General features: G+C 30.4%; 3 protein-coding genes across 4 annotated transcripts; 2 read left to right on the plus strand and 1 right to left on the minus strand.

Annotated features, from left to right (window-relative positions):
- Positions 1-3,509: 3,509 nt before the first annotated feature.
- LOC137818923 (transmembrane protein, putative (DUF247)) lies at positions 3,510-6,831 on the plus strand. The gene is made up of 3 exons (XM_068622582.1): positions 3,510-3,696; positions 4,138-5,051; positions 5,765-6,831. Exons 2-3 carry the CDS (start codon positions 4,198-4,200, stop codon positions 6,408-6,410), a joined length of 1,500 nt encoding a protein of 499 aa, XP_068478683.1. The 5' UTR covers positions 3,510-3,696; positions 4,138-4,197; the 3' UTR covers positions 6,411-6,831.
- A 4,770-nt stretch (positions 6,832-11,601) lies between these two features.
- LOC137812707 (UPF0481 protein At3g47200) lies at positions 11,602-14,474 on the plus strand. 2 transcript variants are annotated; one of them, XM_068614877.2, is made up of 2 exons: positions 11,602-12,056; positions 13,008-14,474. In XM_068614877.2, the coding sequence occupies exon 2, from the start codon at positions 13,028-13,030 to the stop codon at positions 14,360-14,362; it is 1,335 nt and encodes a 444-aa protein (XP_068470978.1). In that variant the 5' UTR covers positions 11,602-12,056; positions 13,008-13,027; the 3' UTR covers positions 14,363-14,474. The 2 variants fall into 2 exon arrangements, with proteins under 2 accessions (XP_068470978.1, XP_068470987.1); XM_068614886.2 differs by having other exon boundaries at positions 11,769-12,045.
- Positions 14,475-14,630: 156 nt separating this feature from the next.
- On the minus strand, positions 14,631-17,934 carry CYP51G1 (CYTOCHROME P450 51G1). The gene is made up of 2 exons (XM_068614868.2): positions 16,929-17,934; positions 14,631-15,870 (listed from the first exon to the last, which is right to left on the minus strand). The coding sequence occupies exons 1-2, from the start codon at positions 17,388-17,390 to the stop codon at positions 14,869-14,871; spliced, it is 1,464 nt and encodes a 487-aa protein (XP_068470969.1). The 5' UTR covers positions 17,391-17,934; the 3' UTR covers positions 14,631-14,868.
- Positions 17,935-23,309: the final 5,375 nt, after the last annotated feature.

Genomic DNA, 23,309 nt, shown 5'->3' on the forward strand with positions numbered 1-23,309 from the left:
CACTTTCCTTGGTCAACACTAAGATTGCTGATCTTGAACACCTCAAGAACACACAGCCAATCTCAGCAAACACAAACGAATTGTTCAACAAAGTACAAGGATTACACTTGTTACAGAAGATAATCTAAAATCAATACAAGCAGAATCCTATACCAACACTTTGATCAAATCACAAACTCTTATCAATCTCAACACTTTGAAAAACTTTGTCAAAGATTCTTATTTGTCAAATCTGTTTTTCTGAATTTATTCAAAGATGTAGTTTGTTATCAAATCTTAACAAACTCTTAAATTGCATTAAAAGATTGGTCAAAGCATTTAATGACTGGAGCGTAAGCAGTTAAAACATTTAAAGCTCAGTCAACAAGAAAACAGTTTTTCTGTTATGGTCCCAAAACAAACAATTGGTTGTTTCCTCGAATCAATCGGTTGTTTTGGTACTTTAACAGTTCAACCATTCAAAACAGTTTTCAATCTTTTTCTCAAAACCTAAGTATAAACAATCGGTTGTTTCGACAAAACAATCGGTTGTTTTAACTTAGTTTGAAAACATTTTACTTTCACAAAGATTGAGAATGCTAATGCTTTAGATTTAATCACAAAGTGGATTACAACATATAAACTACCCCAGAATAAAGCTTAAACCAGCACAGCAGCATCAAGCATAGCAGAGGCTTCAACATCCTTCAAAGGATTTGGATTCTTTAAAACATGAACACCACTTGGTTCAACAGATGTGTTGTTACCTTGGTAGGCAGGTGATGCATGCCTAGTTGTAGTTGTCTTGTGCAGGTTATGAGGTGGACCAAAGGTGTTATCCTTTAAGGTGAGTGAAGATCTTTTTGTAAAATCTCTTTGGGGTTGGAGGGCTGGATGGAGGTTTACGAAGTTCTTGGAGCCAGAAAAGCCAAGGAGCACTTGTGGCGTGCATGTGTTTAAGGGAAGAAGAATGGAAGGATTTAGCTTGACGGTATGGTAGTAGGATTTCTAGTAAGGATGCAGGGAGTTTAATTATGGGTAGGTAGATAAAGTAGGGACTGGTATACTGTCAAATGGTATACTGGACGCATTAAAACCATTTCTGGTTCATGGAAGAAGATGAATGCCAGGGCAGTGGATATCTTTAAGCTAGCATGTGGTATGGAGGTTGAGTCAGTTTTGAGATAGAAGCTTGGCATTAGAAGTCATATGATGGAGTAGAAGGAAGGGTAGAAGCTTCTCAATATGGATCAGAGCTAGTGGTTTTTCTGCTACTTGTCCAGCTGCTAAGGGCTACAAGTAAAAGTTTGTAGATTTTTTTCCCACTCTGGTTTATTGCTTATTGCAAGTTGTGTCTTTGCTGATTTTTTAATGTGGATGCACGTTTTAGCACACTCCAAGCCTATCTTTCTTTTTCTTTAGCTTATAAAGTTTAGAGGTGCAAAAGTGTTTACAACAGCCACAATCTTGTTTTCTCCACTTGGTTCTACAAAATGTGGTATAATGGGTGTTGTTTTGTGGTTCCTTGGGAGCTCTTAGGCAATGGTCTCTTTAGATCTTTGTGAAGTTTTTTGGGCTGGTAGAAGGGTTTTCTATTCAAGAAACCAATACCCTTAATTGGTGTGTGTACTGGTATGGGACGAGATCGAGCTGCCCAAGACTCGATCTCCCTGACCGAGATGACCGAGACCCCCGCGTACGACCTGATCAACCGACACATATAACCATTAACGCTCAAACCAAGGTCAATGAAGCTAAATTACCATTAAGAATTAAGTAATGCAACCATAAGTGTGATCCATTCCACTAATCAGGCCCAATAAGGTAAGCTCATTAAAATAATATAACTAGCACACATTCCAAGAAACAAGGTACGTCATTACCACTGTACACACCCAAATGTCGAATACCCTCTTTATTGACTTGAGCGTCGGTGTGTCTTCTGCAGGTACCTCCCCCATTTGGCATTCATTCGAGATTGAGAGCCGAAGGAGTAGCGTGACAACCAGAAGGATCACAACAAAGCCCTAGCAACCTGCCCGAAGAAAGGAGGAAGACGAAGCTTTCAGTAGTTCTCTAGGTCTCATTTCCCTAGCAGGAACAGTTTGGGTTTCTTGGATCCTGTATACGGGTTGAGGTACCCCTGAAGTACCTCTTTTATTATAATTTATTTGTTGCTGATAAAAAAAATGATGAAGATCAGTTTGACCAATCATCTTCAATGAATTTTTCATTTGAATGCAAGCATCATGTGAGAAAACTATTTGACGATTTAAAAATAATATGTTATTTTGAACAAAGATGATATTTAAAGAAAATTGTGGTATTTAATAAAACATTGTAAAGGACAAAATCTAGAGAAAGGTGAATGGTTATAGCATAGTAAGCATTGACATGTGTAGTATTTGAAAGGTTTACCCACAACACTTTAATCTCAATCTCACACAATACTCCATGATCTTGAGGCATTTTTGTGGAGAAGCATCTAGTAGATATTGATCGTCAAAAAGGCTTCATAAAGAATCTATTCTTACTATCACAAGTTGGTGACCATGAAGAACAGACAAAAACTTTCTTGTCGGGATTGTATCATTTTATATTGTACAATCTAGAATTCTAGATCTAAAAACACTTTTTATATTGTACAATCTATAATGCATCATGTTATACAGTATAATCCGAAAGGTTTTTTTTTTTAAATCTGATTTTAGTTTTCTAATTGTATGATCCAAAATGTGTATTTTTTGTTGTAAACGTATTCGTGATTTTTTTTTATTAGCAATCAAGAATATAAATATATACACAAGAACCACTTTAGGGTGATTCAACCCTTATACAAAAAGGTATGAGCAACTTAACCACATAACACATTTCAAATAGCTAAGAAACAAAACAGCTCCTGACAATAACCTGACAGAAACTACATCCAGCATCCTACTAAAGCGAATATAGACAAACCAAAGGAGTGAGACATCAATCAGAAAAAGAAAAACTAGTTATGGAAAACTTAAACGTGAGTCAAGCCCAAACCTTGAACTGAGCAAAAAAATTCAGAAACATCCGATCCTTTTCTTATATAAAATCAAATATATTATTATTTTATTTTTTATTAAAAAACATAATATTTTATTATTAAAAGGAGTTATAAAGTGGAATCATACTCAAATAAACTTTTTCCTTAAACTATTTCACGCATGATAAAGTTGGAAATGTTATTCATTTTCCTGTTTAAAGTATTAAAGTATAGTGTTAAAGTTTTATATAAATTATAGTAATTCAATTTTATTTAATACTTTTTACTTTTAACTTTCCAAACATTATTGACTCTCTGGTTGGTACAACAGCAAAGAAAATGAAAAAAAAAACAGAAAATCAAAGTATTATACTTTAATCTAAGATAAAATGAAGAAAAATCCTTAGATTTTTACTTTCAAAGTAAAGCTTATCTCCTTTTAATTTCAGTCACTATAAAAAAATCATCAATATTATGTTTTCCATACTTTAAAGTCCTCAATCATAATAGTTTGAACAAGCTACCAAACAAAAGCATATGCATTCATAATTTGATAAAGTGGCATGAAGTCTTCATCAGTTCTACTTTTGGCCAACATAAAAGCACACACTCACACACACCAAGTATGAGCATGGAGAAAGGTAGCAGCTACTGAAGAAGAAGATAAACTTGAAACTCTTCAAATAATTTCTCCCCTCAAACAGGTTCTGAATATTCTATCCATTCTCATCTTCTTTTCCAATTCTGGTTTTATCTTTTTTGGTGTTTTAAACACAGTGTCTGCTAATTTCTTTCCTATTATTGCATGTTATCTATTTTCTAGTTCTCTGATATTCATCATTTACTAGCCATTTGCTGGATACACTTTTTCTTGCATCTTTCTTCTCTTTTAGATTGTATTATTATAAACTATGATTGCATCTTAATAAAAAAAACATTAAATTTAATTCAACTGTATAAAATTATTCACATTAATCGAATCTTCAACAATCAAACCTAAACCTAACCATAGATGAAGAGGTTAATCATAAACCAAGAGGTTTCTTATAGTTTTACTTTTTAAAAGTAGGTTTGTCTCATAAAAATCAAAGAGAACTTTATTTGATAATAAAGCATTTTTACAACATATTGGATTATTAATGCAGACAATAGTGGCTTAGTTTTGTATTTTGATAAAAGAAAGTTGAAGTTGGGTTTCTGCAACAATGGCACATGCTTACAAAACTTCTGGTTCTTCACTATCTGAAACCGAATTTGAGATGGTGAAACACATAATCGACATGCCAACTCTAGAGGAGTTAAGGTTGTCTGAGTGCATCATCTACAAAGTTCCTTACAATCTCCGAATGGTGAACATGGATGCCTACACCCCTCAGTGGATCTCAATTGGCCCAATTCATCTCACCAAACCTGAACTCAAGCCAATGCAAGAGCACAAGAAAAGGTACTTCCACTGCTTCTGGGAGCGTGTCTCAAACGAACAAGCCATGAAGATCTACAAGCACTACCTCCAAGACAAGGAAGAAAACATCAGAGAATGCTATGCAGAGAAATTCCCTGACATCCCCAGAGAGAAATTTGTGGACATGATGCTGCTGGATGCTGTGTTCATCATGGAACTCTTGCTGAGAAACTGTCACTGGAAATCTGAAAGATCCAAGCACGAGCACGAGTACAAGCAGACCAAATCGTTTAGGGTGAAGCACAGTGATGATCTTATCTTGACACAGTCCTGGCTCAGCAAGAACATCACAAGGGACTTGATCTTGTTGGAGAATCAGATACCCTTTTTTGTGCTTCAGAGACTCTATGACACTGTTGTTCCTGGTGACAGCAAGAAGGAGGAACATGCCGGGTTTGTTGATCTTGCCATCGAGTACTTTGCGTTCTATGACACCCAAATGTCTTCTTCTGATGAAACCAAATGTGTTCTTGACAAGCACCAGTCAAGGAAAAACTACTTCAGTGGCTCACTCCGAAGTTCCACCAAATATCCTGCTAAGTCAAAGAACAAAGATAGATGCAACAAGAGTACAAAGCACTTCACTGATCTCATAAGGTATAAATCAGTTGACATTATCATGCTTTTAAATTATGCATCACTCAACCCACACCATGTTTAAGAAGTTGTGGCAGCAATGTGGTTCACAATCTAAGAAGTTCGACAGATATTTTATTTTAAATGATGTGTGACACGCGTACTTGTTCTACTGTCAAATTCAAAAAATATTTTTATTTCATTTATTTTAACATGATTTTAATATAATTTTAAAAATAACAAATAAAGTGATTTTCTAAAAAATCAAAATTTATTATATAAACTTTTATTATGAATATACATATATATGTGTCCTTCTATCCAACATTTTAAATATTACATATGGTATATATGGTATCTTATGGTGTATGTGCTACATAGTTCACAATCTTTGCCACATCATATAGTTGTCTATAATTTTCTGGTAAAGTGAAGGTTTGCAACCAACCAGACCATAACTGTGGCTGACCATTATTTAAAATCATGTTTACGAAGCATACAATTCATCAAGAGTTAATAATTCTTTTTTCTAATAAATTAGTAGGTGATCCTGAATGTTTCTGTTATTCTTTACACAACTTCACTGAGTTTTGTAACTTCATGATGTACATGCAATATCTAAATGTATTATGTTTTTGAGATGACAAATATAAATGGCGGTTCAAAATGACCTGATAATATTTTCTCTTTCTCTGGGTGCTAACTAGCATGATGTCCACCAATTTTTTTTCTAGGTACTTTTACCTTCCCAAAGATTGGGAACGCAGTAATGGCTGTGCCCTTCATGTGCTAAGAACAGCAACAAAGTTGCAAGAATCAGGAGTGAGCTTTGAGAAAAATGTGAAGAGAAGGTTGCTAGACATAACCTTTGAGAAGAAGCCAATTCTGAGTTCCTTTCTTTGCTTAAGTTGTTTGCCATACTTGAAGCAGTTCAAAGCACGTTTTAGGATCCCCCAGTTGAAGGTGGATCACACAACTGAATGTGTGCTCAGGAACCTCATTGCCTTTGAGCAGTGCCACTATCCTGATAAGCCTTACATCTGCAACTACGTTTCTCTCATTGACTCTCTCATCCACACTCAGCTCGATGTGGAGTTGCTGGTTGAAAAGGAAGTGATTGTGCATGAGTTGGGGAGTGATAAGGAAGTTGCAACCCTTGTTAATAGTCTAAGCAAACATGTTGTGGCAAACTCAACATGCTACTTTGAGACTATCAATGAACTCAACAAGCATTACCAGAACATTTGGAACCGCACCATGGCAGCTCTGTGGTTGGTGTACTTCAGAGATCCTTGGAGAGCAAGTTCCACTCTGGTAGGCATTGCTGTGATTGTGTTTGCTGTTTTCCAATTCCTACGTGCTGTTCGTGCCTTGTTTTGATCATAAAACCAAGTGTTGTTTGTGCTGCTTCACGTTGATAATCTGCATGTACATGAACTTCTGAAGTGAAACTTCAATTCTAATATTAGCATAGAACACAACAAAACACGTAAGAAAGTGTGTTTGTCATATATATGTGCCTTTCATGGTTCATCACATGAATGATATACACACATTTGGTTGTTTTATTGTGCATATGCAATTATGCATGAGGTATTAATCAATAAACAGTGTGTTAATTGGGAATGTGTAATATCATCGATCAATGCAACAAATAATGCAGTGAGTTCTGAAATATTGTTATGATGCTACACTAGTAAACTCCATTATGCAACTTTACTGAGAGAAAATGTATCAGTAATTAGTTACTCATTTTGGAAAGGGTTATGAATAAACATGCACTCACTATTTTTGTTTGCCTTGTTTTGTCTCATTTTTGCTACGTTTTAGTCTCATTTCTTTCTATCTATTTCTTATTTTTCCATCTGCATAATTTATGACTATATCTATCTTCTTCTTTTTCCCTTTTCTCTCTTTTCTTCTACTTAAAAAGTATATGGACAATAATACTTTTAAAACCTTAAAAAAATAATCTCATTTAACAATCCACTTTAATAATATAATAATATATATTAAAATTTTAAATTAAAAAATAAATTAATGTTTTTATCTTTAGTGGTGTGTGGTTAGATGAATATATAACCATGTCCATGTATTCTATAGATTGTTTCCATAAATATTTAGAGAAGAAAATATGATAAAAATAAAATAAAATAAAATAAAATTCTTCATATGCAATAATTAGTTTATGTATCTAAAGTAGTTTCCAAACGAAATTTATACCAATTTTTTTAAAATTAAGTTTTTAAATAACACCTAAAGTAGTTTTAGTTAGAAGGAGAAACTGATTTTACTTTTCATATTGAAAAATATGTGGATATATTTTTATAGAGATTATATAAAGGAATAATTTACCTAATTATATAATAAATAATTAAATAAAAACTAATTTTAAAAATAAAATTTAATTAGTTAATATATTGACTAAGAGACTAAACAAAATTATTGATATTTAAAATAATTTCTATTATTAATAAATTATTTTTAAATTGGTATCTAATTAGTTATAAGTTTTAGTTATCAAAGATAATTATATATGAATTTAAAAAATTATTTATTAATAATAGAATTATTTTATATATTAATAATTTTTTAATCTCTAAAATTGTGAGTAATTTATACAAGTGAATTTAAATCCATTTACTGAAAGACAAAACAAAAAAGACAAAACAAAAGTTGTTCATACACACAATATTCCAAAATAATGTTTCTTTTTATGAGTGGAAATATCACAATCTTTAAATCTCAAGGTTTAACTTTTCTAGCTTTCTCTATTTTCCAAAGTTGATCCATTATTTTTTGCTTTACACATAATATGGACCACATCAATCTTTTCATCTTTACACTCAATTAATCTATATAATTGGTAGATGATGAAAGGTATTCATAAAATAAAATTATGTAAAGAACTTAAATATGATGCTGAAAACTTAAATTTGCTACCAATAATGGAAATCGACAGGAGATATTTACTACCAAAAATGAAAATTATTAAAAAAAATATTTTAAATATAAAAATAATTAATTATTATATTAACTAATTTTAATATTATTTAATAAACTAAAAAAATATTGATATTTAAAATAATTTATATTATTAATAAAAATTATAAAATAAATATTTAACACTACAAAAAAATCATCAATTAGAAACCAATTTTAGACACAAAAATAATTAGTTGTTATAGTGACTAAATTAGAGATCATTTTAGAAACTAAAAAAAAATGGTTTCTAAATTAGTTTATATTATTGTTAAATAATTTCTAAATTGGTATCTAATTAGCTACCAAGGTTTTAACTACTAATTATTTGGATTCTAAATTTGGTAGTAAAAACCTTGGTTTCTAATTAGATATCAATTTAGAAATTATTTAACAATAAGAGAAACTAATTTAGAAAGTAAAAAAAAATAGTCTCTAAAATGTCTATAATTTAGTCACTATAGCAACTAGTTATTTTTTATCTCTAAAATTGGTTTCTATGTCATGATTTTCTTGTAGTGTAACATTAATTATCAATATTTAACTATTAATTACTTTAAATTAAATTAATTATTAATTAAATTGGTAATTGATAATATATAAGTTTGTATCAAGAGATTTAATAATAAGTAGTTGTTTATTGCGAAGTACTCTTAATGGATATCATTGATTAGTTTTCTTATCAATTTTACAAAACTACTCAATATCTCATATCAGCATTCTCAAACTCCAAAAATTCTTATCATAGCCATAAGAAAAATCTCTTTCTATGGTAGGTTGCATTCATAATTTCTCATTTGAAAGATTTGAGGTAGGTTGCATAGTGCATCTTATAAATACTACTAGGTTTCTAACATTCTCCCATAGATATCTTACTGGACTTCACATTAAATTGTAAAACACTTTTTTTTTATAAATTAAGTAGTGAATTTTAGAAATTATTCAACCTTATAAAATTGATTCAATTGTATTTATTTATATATTATAAAATATTTTTATTTTTAATCGACGTGAGATATCAAACTAGATCACATTTGTATAATTATATGTTTGACATCCACTACTAGAAAATCATTAAATAAAAATCAATTATAAAGATTAAAAATAGTCAGATATTATATTGATTAAATTAGATATTATTTTAGAAAAATAAAAAATTATTAGTATCTAATTAATTTCTATTATTAATAAATAATTTTTAAATTGGTATCTATTTAATAATGAAGGTTTTATAGCTACCAATTATTTAGATTCTAAAATTTATAGTTAAAACTTTGATACTTAATTAGATATCAATTTAGAAACTCTTTATCAATAATACCAATTATTTAGATTTTAAAATTGGTAGTTAAAACTTTGATACTTAATTTAGTCTCTAAACTATTATATAATTTAATCAATATATTAATTAATTAATTTTTTTTTCTAAAATTGATTTTTATTTAATTATTTTATTGTAGTGATATCTATTAAAAGTTTCAACTTCTTGTTTTACGTACTAACTCCATCCATTATTGACATTAGATAAATATCCTCACTCTCTATTTATTTTAACAAAAAAAAATCATTCTCAATATTTAACATTTTCATGTTAATCTACTTTTATCTTAATAAAAAAAATCTTTAACGATAAAAAATATCAATATTGAATTAAATCACAAAAATATCAAATATTCATTTGATTCCTTCTTCTTTCTATAAAAATCTCTACCAATAACAATCTTAGGCATTGATGGTACATAAAATAATTGTTATGCTTTTACGTTGTTGTACGTCACTTTCCAAAAGTTGATTAAACGTGTGGTTGAAATTTTAAACAAGTGCCACCATTAACATTTTATCTATTAATATATTGAAGTTATCCATTATTAATCCCAATTTTTTTATGCCAATTAATATATATTTTTGAAAAATAAAAAATGATGGAGACTCTTTCTTATAAATTATTCATATCAACCACATTTTCTTTAACTAAATTTAATATTATTGGAAGGAGTCGAATTTTGTATATAAAAAAATGGAATGAAAAATCTCTTAATCTCTTTTACATTTAATTTTATGATTTTAATTATTAAATTTTTATGGGATGAAACAAATGTACATGTTGTAAAGAAATTGTATAATTAAGTACATATTTTTTAGATAATATGTGAAGGAAAATATCTATCATATCATGGATGCTCATTAATTTAAGAAAAGATGATCTTGTGAAATTTCACCTGTATTCAATAGAATATATTGGTAAACTTTATCAAATTTTGTAGGACTACATTATTAATGTTGTATTACTTAAATATAATATGAAAATAATTTAAATATAAAATTTTAAATTGAATGTTATGTTAATATGCATAATAAATAAGTAACCGTAGTTAAATCCAATTAAAAATAATCATTTAGACACTTAACTAAAATTTATTAAATAATTCATAAATCTAAAGGTTAATTTAATCTTTAAATAATGATATAAGATTTTAGTTTTTACAAATTTTACACTATAACATATTTCTTTGTAACGTATTTTTATCTTTCTTCAATAATATAATATTACCCTCAAATCACTCAAAGAGCACAATTTTATTTTTGTATTTTTAATATAGAGACATAAAGTCCTTTTTTACCAAGTGTTTTCTAAATTTATCTATACTATTTATATTAATTAAATATATATATATATATATATATATATAGAGAGAGAGAGAGAGAGAGAGAGAGAGAAACTAATATCAAGTGCTATATTTATTAGAACAAGTTACTATTTAAAAATAATAATAACACATTCTAAAATACATATTAAAAAATATGTTTTCATTATTAATTAGAAAAAACTATTATGTGAAACTGTTTTGTTAGACAGGTGCAATGATATTTCCTTCGTTTTTTTTATTAATAATGGTTTATGAACATAAATTACAAAAATAAATTATACTATTTTGTTAATATTATAATCTGTAGTAAATTATAATAATATTGATTTACTGCCTTTTATAGTTTTCCTTTAGTATTGGAACATTTTGTATTATTTTTCTCTCTTTGAAATAAGAATATAGCGAAGTAATAATTAATATTATTTAAGAATTGTAAAATGATAAATAAATAAATAGAAATATAATTTTTTCATATCGGATTAGAGCATGTTAAAACAATAATTGTTCACGAGAGTTGTAAAACATTTTCTTACATGTGCTATTTTTTCAAACTTCAAATTAATTGATAATTTTATAAATTATATAAAAACTAAATAAATATGTATGTTTTAAAAAATTATAATTAAATTTGTATAGTTATAAAGTTAGAAAAATTAGTCATCGACGATTTTAAGTATAATAGAAATTTATTAAATAAATATAAAATAGTAATGATTTATTATTAGATTAAATTAGTTTTTATCCTTAAACACAGATTTAAAGGGACTAAAGCAATTTAAAAAATATTAGTCATTTTGAAGAACTATTTTTTTTTTTAATTTTAGAGATCTAAATTAGAATTAATCTAAATTGAAGTGACTACACTAATTAATTAAATTTATTTTTGAAAATAATGCAGTTTAGGAAGATTAATGATACTGAAAAAGCAGAAGCAAATACTCACTCACCTACCTGAGTGTTATAGAACTCATTTCGTGCACCAAAAAAACAAGAATTAAAAATCTGAGCTACCAATATTTTCATGCAATTAATTTCTTGGACCTTCAATGTCCATTGAATAATTGATCATTGAATTAACTATTTATCATACTCTGACAAAGTAGTACATATTTCGTGAATGCCAACTATTTCCAGCCTTCAAACAATCCATTTTTATCATTAGAACTGACAAGCATTAACAAACAAAACTTGAACATCAGTAATCACTTCTGTTCTAGTGAAGAATTTTTTTCTTTAACTAGTTGGTTTTTCTCTTACTACATCTACAAAGGGCACCCTAAAGTTCAAGCACACACCAGAAAGAGACTGAGAAAAGATAGAGTTTAGAAGTGAAGATCAAGGAGCTTGGACCTGAGAAATTGTTAGAAGAAGAAACAGTCTTTCAGGTTCATACAATGTGCGTTGTAGTTAACACAAGTTTGTGATAAGATAAATTTGTGATAAGATAATACCCAACTGGATCCTTGTAGTAGTTAAATTTTTTCAATCACTAATTGTGGTTTAGGCCATTATTTATGGAGTCATCAGTTTTTCACTCTGTAACTGTGATGATCTTTTGTGATGAAAAGTCTACTCTAGTTTCTGTGCTCTTCTCTCCCCCTCCCCCCTTTTTTCTGTTCTACTTCTGGTTTTTCATTTTGGTTGTTTTGTTTTATTTGTTTGAGATGTTGCCAATGTCACCTTACAATGATTATCTTTCCCTCTGTGTTCTAGTCTTTCTTATGTTTGTAGTTGATATTTAAAAATTCTAACTTTATCTTATACAAAGCAAGAATGCTTTTAGTCAAAGGGGAAAAGTCATTTGTTTGTTAAAAAATATCTTCACTTTATGTCTGTACATGAAGATGGATGGATCCTTTGTGTATCAGTGGAATCTGCCCTTTCCTTTTTCGAAGTCAGTTATCTTATTTTGAAGAGACATGTCTGCAGTGTAAATGTCAATTTACTTCTTTGTATTAAAATACATCTTTACTATACTTGATAGCATGGATTTGCATATTTATTTCCCAAGAATGCCAAATCTTGGTTTGATGTAGATAATTTGTAGGAATTTTGATGGTCATATCTCTACATAGCAAGTGTACTGAAGAAAGAAGTTTTTATCATTTTTTAGAAGTTTTGAAAAGGTAAACAGTAGAAATCCAAACTATGAACCCCTTTAGCTTGTTGTGAAGATAAGCCTTTTCTTTGTTGCCTGGAAGTCTCTAGAAGATTCTTCAATCTTTTTGGTGCTTGCTATTTTGAAAATAGACAATAAGAGTTCAAGACAAACAAATTTTCCAAATCTTGAAATTTTGAAAATGAAAACAGGATTTGTCTGATGGCTGATATGTTGTTTGCTCAACAGAACCACAAAAAAGAGTTGTCATGGGGACTGCTGTTGAACATAACATCCAACACATAATTAACATCCCAGAAGAGATTGAGCCTGCAATTTGGCCAGAATGCTGTATCTACAAGGTACCAACTAGTCTTTTGAAGGTGAAAGATGTGGCCTACACTCCTCTATTGGTCTCAATTGGTCCTGTCCACCATAAGAACACTCAACTAAATGAAATGCACGAGCAGAAACAAAGATATTTTCATTTCTTTTGGGCACGCCTAAGCCAAATGAGCAAGCTTGATTTAGAGCATTACAAAGCCTTCCTAGAACTAGAAGAGAAAAACCTACGACGTTGTTACCAAAAGAAATTCCCTGATATCAGCAGGGAGCAATTTGTGGAGATAATGTTGTTGGATGCTGTGTTCATCATGGAGCTGTTTCTGAGAGAAGCAAAAAAATGGGAACATAAGGAGGACCATCTAATAACTCAAGGATGTGTTAGCAAAAGTATCCAGTGTGACTTGATGCTGCTTGAGAACCAGCTTCCAATGACAGTGCTGGAAAAACTATATGATAAAGTTGTCCCAAGCAATGTCAAAAACCACACCAGATTTATTAACCTTGCTCATGAGTACTTTGGATCTTATTATCCTCATGAACAATCTTCAGAAAACAAGTTTGAGCTAAGAAAGTGGGAGAAATCACTACATTTCACTGATCTAATTCGAAATGCCTATCTCCCTAAGAACCTGAGCAGTCAGAAAAACTATAGTCATAAAGAGTGTGTACTAAGGACCGCAACAAAGTTGAATGAGGCTGGGATAAGCTTTGACATGGTTCATGACGGAAGCTTACTTAATGTTAAGTTCGAGAAAAAACGATTCTTCAGCTGGTTTCTTTGTTTGGGTTGTTTGCCATGCTGCAAGTTGTTCAAAGCTCGGTTTCTGATCCCCCAGTTGAAAGTAGACCACACAACAGAATGTGTTCTGAGGAACCTAATAGCCTTTGAGCAGTGTCACTATCCTGAGGAACCTTACATTTGCAACTATGTTTCACTGATTGACTCTCTTATTCACACCAAAGATGATGCAGAGTTGCTGGTCGAGAAAGAAACTATTGTACATGAACTGGGAAGTGATCAAGAATTGGCAAATCTGGTTAATGATCTTTCCAAACATGTGGTGACAAATTCAACATGCTACCACCAAATCATGGAAGATGTTAACGAACACTACAACAATAATTGGAAATGGGCAATGGGTACATTGAGGTGGGTTTACTTCAGAGACCCTTGGAGAAGCAGTTCTACTATAGTGGGGGTTGCTGTCCTAATATTCACTGCCTTCAACTTCTACCGTGTTACTAATCTACTCTTTTAGTAAATTGAGAATTACATTGAATTGATAACCAATAACTGTCTACATGTGTGTGATGAGGGAAAATGTAAATCCTTAACTCAGCTTTTAAATGAGCCTGTATCTTTTTAAACAAGCTACTTGAGTTGGTTGATTGTTATGAACTGATACACCCTCTAAGTAAGAACATATTAGTCAAAATTGTTTAGAGGGAGAAAGATTCCCCAGGTTTTAAATGGATCCAGTTTGATCAAATTTCATAAACTGAGGAAGTTATGATCAGAATACTTCATACAGCCCCAAAATATCCCATGCAGGATTTTACTTAAACCATTTCACTTGAACCCAAGTAACTACTATAGCCTCCAGTACACAAACCAAAACAAGTTAAAATCACTTATCGAAATTACAAAATAAGATCAAAATCAAAGATTCTAGACATCAACAATGAACTTGGACAGAAGCTGAACCAGGAAAGACTAACAATAGCTGCTTACAATGAAATCATGCATGAAAATGAAACATTAGTCCTATTGATTAACTGAAAGCGCCTTCCGTTTATATCGGACCATCACTTTTCCCTTCACTCCCACAACCATGGCATTCCAGTCGATCTCAGGAAAAGGTGACACCAGCTCCAGTTCAAAATTCCTCAGCAGATGAGTCCATATTGCTTTAATCTGCAGATATGCAAATGGCTCCCCAAGGCATCCATGTCTACCCCCTCCAAACGAAATGTATGAGAATGCACCAGCCACCTTGTCCTCTTCCCTCCCCAGAGAAAATCTATCGGGATCATACTTTTCAGGGTCCTTGAAAATGTGATCTAGCCTGTTAGCAAAAGCAGGTGATGTAGCAATTATATGACCTTTGGGAATGTCATACTCTTTCCCCTCTCGGGTTGTGACACTAAAATCACTGTGTGAACTTCTCAGCAGCATGATCAGAGGAGGGTGGAGTCTCAAGGCTTCTTTGATGCACCTATACAACACATCCATTTCAGCCAAAACATCGTGATCAACTCTGTCCCCATGCTTTTCCATCAACTGCTTCTGCTCCTCCTGCACAGCTGAAAGGTACTGGTTGTTACATAGCAGATATGCACCAGTCCAAGTGGAGGTAATTGAACTTGTGTGTTGACCCGCAAAAAGAGCAGCAATGAGGAGTCCAGTCACTTCAGCTTCAGTTGTTGGGCGACCATCTTTGTATTTTGAGTCGATGAAGCACTGCAGCATGTCATCTTCTGATTTGCTGGCACTCTTGCGAGAAGATATGATGGTTGCAAAGATTTCAGCTAGCTTCTTGCGTGCCTGATCACGGCGCTTGTGAGCTGGGATAGGCAGGTATGGGAAGAGCACACTGATTGGAAGCATCCCATTATCAAGATCATGGAACAATGCAGAGACATCATCAAAGAGCTTGTCCCGAACTTCACGCCCCAAGAGACATCTACTCGCTGTCAAGATGATAAGATGCTCAAGCTCATACTTCAAATCAACCTCACCACTTGGTCCCCACTTTGAGAAATAGTCCTGCAAATTGAGTTTGGTTTGGGATACAACAGGCTTCAATATCCAATTGTTATACAGCCAAGAAAAATTACAAGGTAAAGTTTAATATTAACGACATTATGAAAGAAAACTATCAAGTTTGAAGAACTTCTCCAGCTTAATATCAGAATGAACTCAAGTAGCAAAATGAAACTTTGTTGACAATTAAATGGCATATTCTCGTGAAGAAAAAAAAAAGTATGCACATTTTGTTATAAATAACGAAATTGTTAATTTTACTACATATTCTTGTAAAAGATTTATAATGCCACTCTTTTCACTCTATTCCAAAACCACCTTGTCTCAGATCCATGGAGTTGGATAATAATGTTCAGTTAGTTGCTGTTGCATAAAAGTTGGAATAGGCAACGCCATGCAGAATACACAGATCATGACAGGTGTTGCCATTGACCACCGAATCGTAGAATTGAACGCCCAAACATGTAATAGTCAATTAAAGCACAAAAGGCAATAACAAAAGCAATGTAACTAAGCGTATATGAGCTTCACAAGTGGCAAATTTGTAAGGGCATGACAAAATGCTCCCAGTCCCCCAATCCATCATTACACCCCCATAAAAATCAAAGAAAACAAAAGGGTTAATGGTGTTCATCATCCCTGTAAAATTGACAATTTTGGGCTTTTATTCCTAACTAAAAAAACATCATTTTTCGTCTTTGTATTTTGTAAACACCCAAAATCAATCTAGCTCTTCAGGTGTCGAATTTTTGCATATTAGACAGAGGGATGAAAGCTTGGGCATCTACAGAAAACATGGAGGAAGAGTGGAGGTTTTGAAAAGTGGGGATTTGAAAATTAAGGGCAAAAATAAAAAAACCTAAGATTGTCCAATTTTAATCCAAAATAAAATAGCTCAACAGATTCCTGTTTGCAATGATTAAATTGAAGACCAACAGAGAACGATTACACATCAACGTGAGAAACCAACATATTAGATCAATCACCAACAGCAACAACAAAAACAACAACAAGAAAAGGACCAAACAAGCACCAACAAGCATACCACCAACCACGCATACCTCTGCTTCTGAAACCATCTGATTGACATAGCTCTTGAGCTTGTTGACCCTAAGAGCCTCAGTGAAGAACCTGAATTGCTCCTGTCTCACGGAGTAGTCAACATCAAAGACCACCCCAGGTCCAAAAGTTGGCACATTGAACTGGTACACCTCTTGCTGGCTGAGATCAGTCTCCGGAGCCTTGAAGAAGTGTGCAGAGACCTCAGGGCCAATGAGGAAAGTGATGTTCTTGTGGAAGAGTTTGAGGGTGAAGACACTCCCAAGCTTAGGGTACTCCTCACGGAGCATAAAGATTGGACCTTTCAGGAAACGGACAAGCCCTCCAATCAAGGGCCACCCCTTCACAAATGGGGGCACCCTCTTCCTGGATTTGGGCACTATGAAGGCTGAAATGAGTTTTGCCACAATAATTGTGGCAACTAGGAGGAGCCCAGTGCTCAAAAACCTGCTATCAATTTCCATGGCTGCTGTGTGTGTGAATTGATGATTGAAAGTGATGAAAAAATGAGAGCAGATTTGGATTTTGATTGGTACAATTGGTGGTGATAACACCAATGTCTAAGAAGGTGACAGATCCAGTGACATGGGTAGATCTGTGTGAAATTGGTGTGTGGCCACTAAGCAGTGTGAAAGTTCAATTGCAAATTTATAGGGTCAGATTGGCTTAGCTGGGCTCACAGTAATCAAAGGGTTTGTGGGATGAAACTGTGGGTTAGGCTTTGGAATTTGGAAGGATATGACTAATATGCATTCACGGACCGAACATTTTGGGTTAATTTTATATGACTTCAAGGGGCAATTGGAACAAATGGGTAAGAAAAAGTTAAATACTTTGGAATTTTTTTTAATTTGTATAACAAAAATAGAAAACAACTAGGCTTAAATCTTCTATTAATATCATTTGCTTATGTGATTATTTTGACTATGCAGAAGGAATTTGAATCTTCTATAGCCGATAATTTCTGACATAAGATGTTTGAAAAGTTCCTTTTGTTTATGTGGGTGCAAGGAGATGATGGAAAATCAAAATTATTATTGATTCAAATGAAAACTTCAATATGATTGTGTTTTATTTTATATAAGGTTATAATTTTTACATTAATTTTAAGTTAATGGGTATATGAAAAAGGACACAGTGTTTTAATATATATTTTAATTACATGCGCATTAAAATATATGCAGGTTTCTAATAAATGTATGTGTGCGAGAATACACAGAATCTATACGTACGAGAAGACACGAGTAGTCTCTTACATGTGTGTGCATGTGTGATAAGACAAAATGCTTTAAGCATTTATGTCATGGATGATAATGCGTGTTGATGGGTTACTTTGCTCATATGGTTACTATTGGTCCTTTCGTATTTAGTCCATAATGTGGGTTGAATTAATCGGTTTTGTGTAAGAAACGTAAATTGATTTTATTGGTTTGTTACATATAAGAACTAGTTTGTGTTTGTGAGTAATTAATAAAATAGAAATTTATGTTTTGTTTATTAAATTAATTTTATATTTTTTTAGATAAATTAGACTTAAAAATATTATTATGATGTTATGATTTTTTTATAAAATTTGAATTTTAATGGTGTTAATAAATTGATTAATAAAATAATTTATTAAATATATATAATTTTTTAAAGTAATACATCTAGACACGTGGTTGCTAAATATTAATATAATACTATATTTTAATTTTATTTTAAAAAAGACTAGATCTTAGTAATGTAAGTATTAAAACCTAAACAATATATGTATTTTAGAAAGACAAAAATATTATTATTGAATTTCATGAACGTGTTATGAATCAGGGATTAAGGGAAGTTTCTTCCTACAACTCCATGTTTTTCTTTTTGCACCCTATACTCCAAAAAATACTCAAATTATCCTTTGGAAGTTAAAATTTGTGTTTTCTATATTGCACAATTCAGAATACAAATTTATATTCCAAATTGTAGAATTTGAAATGAATAATTTTAGAAATTTTAAAAATATGAGGATGTAGAAAGAGATTATGGGGGTATAGAAAGAAATTTCTAGATTTTTAAGATATACAAACTATGGGTTATGCAGGACGAGCTCGCACTTGGTCCACGCGGACTGTTAGTTATGTGGGACAAACTTAAGTGAGCCAACGAGTTGAAATAAGCAATACGCCTCACGTTTTTTTTTCCTAACGAGTCGTGGGTTAGCTTGTAGAACCCACCCCGCATGGTCATACCTAATATACATGTATGTGAAAAAGCTCAATATTCTAAACTTATGCATATTTAAAAAGACATACAATGTTGTAAGTGTATACTGTATGAGAATAAGCTCTAATCTAAATGTATGCATGTTTGAGAAGAGAAGACACACAATGTTCTAAGTAACTGTTTGTGTAAAAAAAAATGTAATGTCCCTAGTATGTGAATATGTGAGACAGGACACATAATACTCTAATTGTATGTGTATGAAAAAACACATAATGTTTTATGTGTGTCTCTTTGAAAAGATGCATAATGTCATTAAGTATATGTGTGACAAGACACAAGGTTTTAAATGTGTGCATGTAAGGGAATTCATTCAATATTCTAGGTGTATGTATGTGTGAAAGACACGTTTTAAGTGTATATATGTGAGAAGACATGTAATGACTTAAGATGTTAATGTGTGAGAAAACATGTAATATTATAAGTGTATATGTGGAAGAATACATGTAATGCCATAAGTATGTTAATGTATGAGAAGAAAGACAATGTTCTAATTATGTGTGCATATATAAACAAAAATGTTGAATGTGTACATACATATAAACACATATATATTGTTGTAATGTATAAATGTAAAAAAATACACAAATACTTCTAAGTTAAGAAAAGAAGACCATAAAAGTTAAAAGTAAAGACTAATTTGTTTCAATAGATAGTTAAAAAAATTCATTTGTATCCTCAAATAAAGTGTTTGAAAAATATTTTATTTATTGAGTGAGAAAAATTTGGAAAAAAAAATAACAAAAATAGTAATAATAATAATAATTATTACTATGATAATAATGGAAACACGGACTGTATTTGTATTTATATTTTCTATTAAGCTATAAGCTAAAAATTAATTATTATATCAATTTTAATTTAATGAATGTAATATTGTTACATTTATGAAGAAATTTAATGTTTTAATTGTTTGTTTGGATGGGAATAATTGCAATGATTAAGTGTGCACATATGTTTTAATTGTGCATGTGCATTAAGGAAAGATTGCAATGTTCTAAAGAATGCATGTGAAAGAATATCCCAATATTCTAAATGTGTTTATCTATAAGAAGATGTAATTAATGTTTTAAATGTGTGCCTCTAACAAAAGAAGTACAATGCTGTAAGTGTATGAATGTGGCTGAAGACTCCCAATATTTTAAATGTGCATATAGTGAAAAGATGGCAATGTTTTAAGTGTGTATATGTAATACAAAATACATAATGTTATAAGTATTTATCTAAGTAAAAACACCAATAAGAAAAGACACTATTTCAATAATAATGTATTCATTTAATATTTTAATTAATAGTATAATTTCAATTATAATGTTTAAAAAATATTATTTACTTATATATATAATAATAATAATAATAATAATAATAATAAATTTATATATTATTAGATGTTACAATAATTATTAGATAATTATAATATCCAATACATTTTAGAGATATAAATCTTATGCTTATGTTTCCTAACCCACTCTTCTATTAAAATAAAAAAAAGAAACTAAATTAACACAAAAATTACCAATAAAAAAATACAATATAATGAAATAATTATTTTATCATATATTAAACGTGTTATTTTCAAATTAGAAGATTAAAAGTATCACTTTAAATTTGAGGAATCACATAACATTTGGCACAAGTTCAAGAGGCGAAAATTTATTTAATTTAAGATTTATTAAATGCAAAAGCAAAGAATGATATTATATAAACGGTTTTTAATTAAAAAATTTAACTAATATTTTTTTTTTACTTTACTATTTATCTATACCTATATATAAAGGGGATTCTCCACTTTAATTATTCTAAATTGTTTGTGTATTTTATCCTTGTTTAATATTTTATTTTATTAATTTATTTTGGTTACTTTTTTTAGGCAAAAAAGTGATATGTAAGAAAACTGTGAGAGAGAAAGAATATAAAAACATCATGTTCTTTCTATAGAGAACCCGCAAATTCAACAAATTCAATTCGTTCGCATTTTCTTTCATATTTCTCAAGCACAAGAGGAAGAACCAAAACCCTAACAATGAGTAAAAAAGCAAAGTGAGTGACCCTTCCGACATCTAAATGCAATTGCACACAGTCTCCCTTGGCTGCCACTACCATCGTTCCGTCTCCTCAATGCCTCCAAAATCCTAATTTTGAGATTCTAAAATTGTGTATTGTTGTTCCTCTTCATATTTCATCATCGTCACTTCACCATGTCTTTCGTCTCCTCAATGCTTCAAAAACCCTAATTTTGAGATTCTGAAACCGTGTATTGCTTCTTATTTTGCTTTTCCTATTTCTTTAATGTATACATTTTTTTTTCAATAGAGATGTTTGATTTATTTTATAAATCAATAACTTCAATTTCTTTACTAATTAAGAATCACATTGATAAAAAAATATAATTATTTTGATTATTATTTCAGAAGTTAATAAAACAGTTTTTGAATTTTAAAATTTTATTTTATTTGTTGTCTGACAAGAGAGTGGATAGATTGATACGTTAGTTTACTGTTTCAAAAAGTTATCTCTTTTTCTATTAAATAAAAAATTCAAGATATTCTCTAAATTCTTTTCCTATTTCATCCTTGCTTCATATTTTATTTTATTAATTTATTTTGGTTTTTGGACATTTTATAATTTCAGAAGTTAATAAAATAGTTTTTTAATTTTAAAATTTTATTTTATTTGTTGTCATTTAACTAGCAGGAGAGTGAATTTTAAAGTGATCCCTTTTCTATTAAATACAAAATTCAAGATATTGTCTAAATTCTTTTCCTATTTTATCCTTATTTCATATTTTATTTTATTAATTTATTTTGTTTATCTATACTTATATCTATATCTATACCTATATATAAAGGAGATTTCCTCTTTAACTGTTCTAAATTTTTTTCCTATTTTATCCTTAGATTAATATTTGGTTTTATTTCATTATTTTGGTTATTGCGTCATTTTCTACTTTTTAAAAATATTTGAAATAGATTATCGGTTTTGAATTGAAATATATGATTTATTTTAAAATTATGAGAGAGAAACAAATATTAAGAAACATGAGTAGTGGACAAAGTAGTGGCAACAATTTTGAAATGTAACATCTTCTTTTTAACTTCTTTCATAAATATTTTAACTCCCCACTTCTTGGGTTAACCTCCACGATTCCCCTTTAACTGTTAACTCCTTATTTTAAGTCCTTTAATAGTGCTCCCCCTTTGACTCCTTATTTTAAGTCACTAACACCCAACCTTCTCAGAATGGTTCCGATGGAGTTATTGGAAAGAAGGCTTAACATATGCAATTAAGAGGTACCATCACTTAGTCAGACACCTAATTGAAAGGGAGACAGGCACAACTCCGTGACTCGATCATTGGTGCACGCTACTCCTCTCCAATCGGTGCACGCTACTGCCGCTTACTAATGCCATAACAACTCCCCTTTCTATTTTTTTTTTTGTTTCGGTTCGTTCTTTTATAATAATTTATTATTTACATCTTTGTCTCCTCTTCCCTTTCTATCTTTTTTTTTGGTTTGTTCTTCTATAATAATTTATTATTTACGTCTCTCTCTTCTTATCCTTTTCTATCTTTTTTTTTTCTTTCTATTGGTTCTTCTATAATAATTTATTATTTAGTCTCTCTCCTCTTTCCTTTTTAACTTTTTTTGTTCGTTCTTTCATAATAATTTATTATTTACGTCTCTCTCCTTTTCCATAACTATACCAACTTTTTTAAAAAATACCATTATCTTTGAGTTGATTTGAGTTCTAACAGGATCATTCATTTTTTAAATTGTTTTTGTTCAATATTTCTGTAATATAAAAATGTGTATATTTAATTGTTGTGTAATAACAGAAACGGTTAGTAGATTTTAATTTTTTCAAAACAAAAAGAATTTAACAAAATAAAATAAAATCAATAGATACAAGTGTATTATTTGTTTTTTTAATTTTTTTTATTCGCTGTTAGTTTGTGATTTTACAGAAAAAGGGTGCTAATTATTAAGGTAGTGTTAAAAAGGATGGTATAATTATGGAAAAATTAAAAAATTAATAATTAGAACCCTTTTTCTATAAAATCCCAAACTAACCGCGAATAAAAAAAATTAAAAAAAAATAATAAACTTGTATCTATTGATTTTATTTTATTTT

Source organism: Phaseolus vulgaris, chromosome 10, assembly GCF_051622355.1.
Source record: "Phaseolus vulgaris cultivar YP4 chromosome 10, ASM5162235v1, whole genome shotgun sequence".
Lineage (NCBI taxonomy): Eukaryota > Viridiplantae > Streptophyta > Magnoliopsida > Fabales > Fabaceae > Phaseolus > Phaseolus vulgaris.